General features: G+C 39.7%; 1 protein-coding gene across 1 annotated transcript in view; it reads left to right on the top strand.

The window, feature by feature from the left end:
• Positions 1 to 2,380, top strand: part of LOC123502517 — a 3,773-nt gene extending 1,393 nt beyond the window's left edge. Inside the window, exons 2-3 of the mRNA XM_045251640.1 lie at positions 539 to 802; positions 1,907 to 2,380. Coding sequence (XP_045107575.1) covers positions 539 to 802; positions 1,907 to 2,056 — 414 coding nt within the window. The 3' untranslated portion in view covers positions 2,057 to 2,380. The remainder of the gene's footprint in view (positions 1 to 538; positions 803 to 1,906) is intronic.
• The last annotated feature ends 2,620 nt before the right edge of the window (positions 2,381 to 5,000 follow it).

Raw genomic sequence — 5,000 nt, 5'->3', positions numbered from 1 at the left:
GTTCATGATACGTTTTTACTCTTCATTTTTTTAATATTGATTAGTTGATTTGCAGGCATGGTTCACTTGGAGAGAGAGAGAGAGAGAGAGAGAGAGAGAGAGAGAGAGAGAGAGATTATTACCTATTATAATCAATTTCCCGTTAATGATACGTTTTTCTTTTATCTTTATTCGTTGATTTACAGGTAGGGTTTACTTAGAGAGAGAGAGAGAGAGAGAGAGAGAGAGAGAGAGAGAGAGAGAGAGAGAGAGAGAGAGAGAGAGAGAATTATTATCTATCATAATCATTTACAACGAAGGAAGCTTCAAAATGTTACAACAAAATTTAAAAAATCCTGTATTATTCTAAATACTACACGGAAGATAAGAATGATTGATAAAACAAACATATGCAATTGAGTTTGTGTAATAACGGTTGGTTTGGAAGGCGTTAAAGAGCGTGGCTAGTTTATATCCAGGTGGTGGACCAGTGGTTCGGTTCACCGGCAGCGTTTCATAATGTTCGTTTGGCCTCAAATTGCTCTTTCCTTATCGGCAGGTTTTTTTTTTTTTTTTTTGGGGGAGGGTAGACGAGAACGAAGCAAGATCAGTAGCTCAGGATGGCAGTGAGAGCAGTAGTACTTCAGACACCACGCCCGCTACATCTTTCAGTCTCCACGCCACCACCGACCCCTCGAGTCTACGCAGCCCAGTGGCCGTGTGTGTCTTGGCGTTGGGCGTGACGTGCAGCAACGGTGGTAATAGCAACGGGAAGCTTGATGCACAGCACAGCACAGCACAGCACAGCGGAGAGATTGGTGGTGTATGTAAATAAATAGTGTGCGTTGACTTGCTGTGATGATAGGAAGGAAGTTGTTAGTCAGTCAATAGAGGGTTGTTAGGAATTTTGACTGATAAAAGGATAACAGGATATGTGTAGGATGTGCACTGTGTCTAATGGAAGGTTAACTATACGGTGTCTGTCTGCTTGTATGTAACTAAGATGTATCGGGAACCATCGCTACGTATACTGTGTCTAATGGAAGGTTAACTATACGGTGTCTGCGTGTCTATGTAGGATGTATCCGGAACCATCGCTACGTATGAGTGTTAAATTTACTTGGTCATTCATTTACTAGTGCGGTTAGAGTAACGGGTTCAGAATAGATTTGGGTAATGACCGTGGCAAGTGAAGTGTTTTCGTGGTCATTGTAGTTGTGTAGGAAGGAAGAATTAGTTATCCTCTTCAGTACTGTGACGCATTTTCACCTTGAGACGTGTGTACGATTAGATAATTCTATTGTTACAAAGCGTGTATAGATGTCACAAGGTTAATGGCCTGTGTCTTCACTATTTTAATTCCTCGCGTAAGTTTCTGAAGTTGTATAAGATAAAGTACTAACGGAAGGAATATGAAAAAGCGTCTTGGTGCTGAAGAGATTAAACGTGTCGCGTTACTATAGAACTCCTTAAGTAAGTTGTATTTGAGGCTAAAATATTTCGGGTAAAGTCGTTGTGGTTCCCTTGTTATACAATGGCTACCTCTGCGAAAAGAATGAGTGGACAGGATTTCTTAACGTAACGGGGCTGGTGTTTCAAGGTACGTGCATTAGAAACGAGATGTGGTAGTATAACGGTAAGTTTGGGGATATATTCTTGAAATTAGTTCTTAGTGGTAAGCGGGCGTAGATGTTTAAGAGGTTCAAGAGTGATGTAGGTAATTGGTAAACTCGGATACTAATGTTCATGTTCGATTTGTGGTGGTGGTGGTGGTGGTGGTGGTGGTGGTAGTATCAAGAATACGTAGAATGAAGAGTGAAAGGCTGATTGAGGCAGTGAAGGAGTGTTTAGGGCAATGTTGCCTGTTAGCTGTAGGGATAATTAGTGAACAAGTTCATTTTTTTTTTTTCATTTTTGTCCATTACAGGAGTTGACGATCCAAAGGCCTGACTCCACAGCGGTAATGAGCCTTGTGTACCTTGCACTGTCTTCACTGACAACGCCCACTACTAACCCCTCTGCCTCCGCCACCGTTTCAAGATCAGGGAAGGACTCTGCCTTGCATCGCGCACTGTGATGGTCGCCGCCCCCGCCCCCGCACCCGCCGCCGCCGCTGCTGCTGCTGCTGCTGCTGCCGCCGCTAAGGGAGAATAGTTTGTTGAGTGGATGACGGCGCGTTCACTGACCCTCTCCCCATCACCCTACCAACTCCGGCCACCCACCCCCCTGCCACCAGACACCTGCTACACCACCACTACCGCCGGCTCCGTCCAGTGAAAGATTCATCGCAGACCTGCCATTCAACGCCTGCCGCCGCCGCCACCACCACCACCACCTCCTTATGGTGGTGTCACTGTACCTGGAGCTGTTGTCATGATTGAATAATAAATTGTGAAGAAATCTTTATTGTTTTGGAGAATTTCCTTTCCTGGGAATATTTGTGGCTGACTAGTCAGTAGTCGCCTCAGGCTGGCTTAGGTCACTGTCTGACACACCAATATTGCCTCCATCAACCTCCCACACTCACTCTAAACAATAACAGGCCAGAAATAAAAACACGCTAACTAATTTCATGCTTTTTTTATCATAATACAAGAAAATGGAGAGAGATGAGCTAATGTGAAAATATTAAAATGTGGGGGTGAAAAAAATGAGTAAATTAAGAAAAGACATTATCCTTGAAAAGTTATGGAAAAGTCCAAAAAAATATTGCATACCTGGCCAAAAAAACGGCAAAAAATGGTCAAAGCAAAAAAAAAAACCAAAGCAATTCCTAAATACTGCACTACTGGCCAAAAACCAGCAGAAAATGGTTAAAAAACTAGCCAAAACCCCCAAACTGACCCTAAATACTGCACTACTGGCCAAAAAACCCATAAGAAATGCAGGAAATTCCCAAAATGGACCCCAAAACCCCCAAATGGCCCTAAAAATGCAGAAAATGGACCTAAAAACCCCCACAAATGGCCCTAAAAATGTACTTAAGTCAAAAATACTCGAAAGAGTCTCCGGAGATTAGGCAGATCCATATTGGAGTTAAAATTAAATGCAAGAGTCTCCTAGACTTTTATTTAACAATTCTTTACATTATTACATTGCCAGGAAGTCTACAAATATTTTAATAAAAAAAAAAAAAATATATACAAAGAATACAGTGAAAAGTCTACACAAATTTTCAACAGTGAAAAGTCTAAACTATACAGATTCAACTTAGTATAAAAACTGAGCAAAATCTATACAGAAAAGTCTACACAAATTTTCAACTTAATATAAAATAAACATTTACAACTTAACAAAAAAATCTGCACAAATTTTCATATTTGCAAAATTTTAAAACACTTTTCAACTTCACAAAATATTTTAAAACAATTCTTTCATGTTAACAATTATTCAAAGATAAAAATGTTTGGTTTTGAAGTGACACAATCTTACAAACAAACTGTTTCAACAATCAGAGAGAGAGAGAGAGAGAGAGAGAGAGAGAGAGAGAGAGAGAGAGAGAGAGAGAGAGAGAGAGAGAGAGAGAGAGAGAGAGAAAGCAATCAAAATAAACAATCAAATAGTAATAACATACATGAAAACAATACATTTTAAAAACAACACACACACATTAATCTTGTGCCCTCCATACACCCTTGCTAATGTCAATAAAATGGTCTAATGGTACAAAAATTTCAAGGTAAAATGTGTCCTAGTACTGAAGGGGTTAAAATAGTGAAGACTGTTGCCATTAATCTTCTGACCACCATAGATCCTTGCTATTGTCAATAAAATGGTCTAATAGTACACAAATCTCAATGTAAAATGTGTCTCAGTACTGAATTCATAGAAGCAATCTGCAGACTAAGATACACTCTTGATACACCCCTGACACCCTGACACACCCTCACCTCACACACACCTCCTAAAAACTTAACATACCCTTTCAAAAACCACAAAAAAGTGATTAACAAGCACAAACACACCCACACAGCACACTCTAAGGGTAAGTTCACACTACAAGCAGAGTGGGCAGAGTGGTTGCTAGCGGCAATAATTTTGACATTGTTTTGGACGTACAGACGCAAAATAATTATTGTGGCACATTTTTTGTGGGTGGGAAGCCAGCGGCCCTCCACGACTCCACCCACGGCCAAGGTGTCCACCAGTGTGAGCCTTTATTGCTGACAACAAAATGACAATCAATGACCAGACTGTGCATAGTTCTGGTACAATTTGACTCTTTATATTAATAGTCTGCTGAGAAAAGCTGATTTTGTGATATTCTGGTCCTAGACATGAAACAAAAACACACTTTTTTTTTTCTACAGCTGTTCCTTCCCTTGAGGAAAAATGAAAGGAAGAGGAAAGAAAGAAAGAAGAGAGAGAAAAAGAGAGGAGAATGAAGTGATATTCTCGTCCTATACATGAAAGGAAAACACTTTTCTTTTTTCCACACCTGTTCCATCCGTTGAGGAAAATGAAAGGAAACTGACGAAAAAAAAAAAAAAAAAAAAAAAAAAAAGAGAGAGAAAGAAGAGAGGAAAAGGAAGTGATATTCTGATCCTATATATGAAAGGAAAACACAAACCCTTTTCCTTTTTCCTACAGCTGTTCCATCTCTTGAGGAAAAATGAAAGGAAGAAGAGAAAATATAAAAGAACGAAGGAAGAGAGAGAAAAGAGAGAAGGAAGTGATATTCTGGTCCTATACATGAAAGGAAAACACTTTTTTCTTATTTTCCTACAGCTGTTCCATCCCTTGAGGAAAAATGAAAGGAAGAAGAGGAAACATAAAAGAAAGAAGGAAGAGAGAGAGAAAGAGAGAAAACACACTGTACAGATCAGTGAGCCCCACACACACACACACACACATGACTTTACCAACAGAATTTCACGTTCCTTTATATATCGTCAAATTTTTTGTTGTCCTTCCAGGTAAACACTGTGGAATTTGACACTATTTATTTATTTATTATTATTTTTTTTTTATCATATTGTTGCCTGCCCGACCTGCTCTGTGGCTAAGAGGACACCCAGAAT

The sequence above is a fragment of the Portunus trituberculatus genome, chromosome 11 (assembly GCF_017591435.1).
Source record: "Portunus trituberculatus isolate SZX2019 chromosome 11, ASM1759143v1, whole genome shotgun sequence".
Classification (NCBI taxonomy): domain Eukaryota; kingdom Metazoa; phylum Arthropoda; class Malacostraca; order Decapoda; family Portunidae; genus Portunus; species Portunus trituberculatus.
The sequence above is the reverse complement of the archived record's forward strand: the minus strand, read 5'-3'. Positions and strand labels throughout refer to the sequence as shown.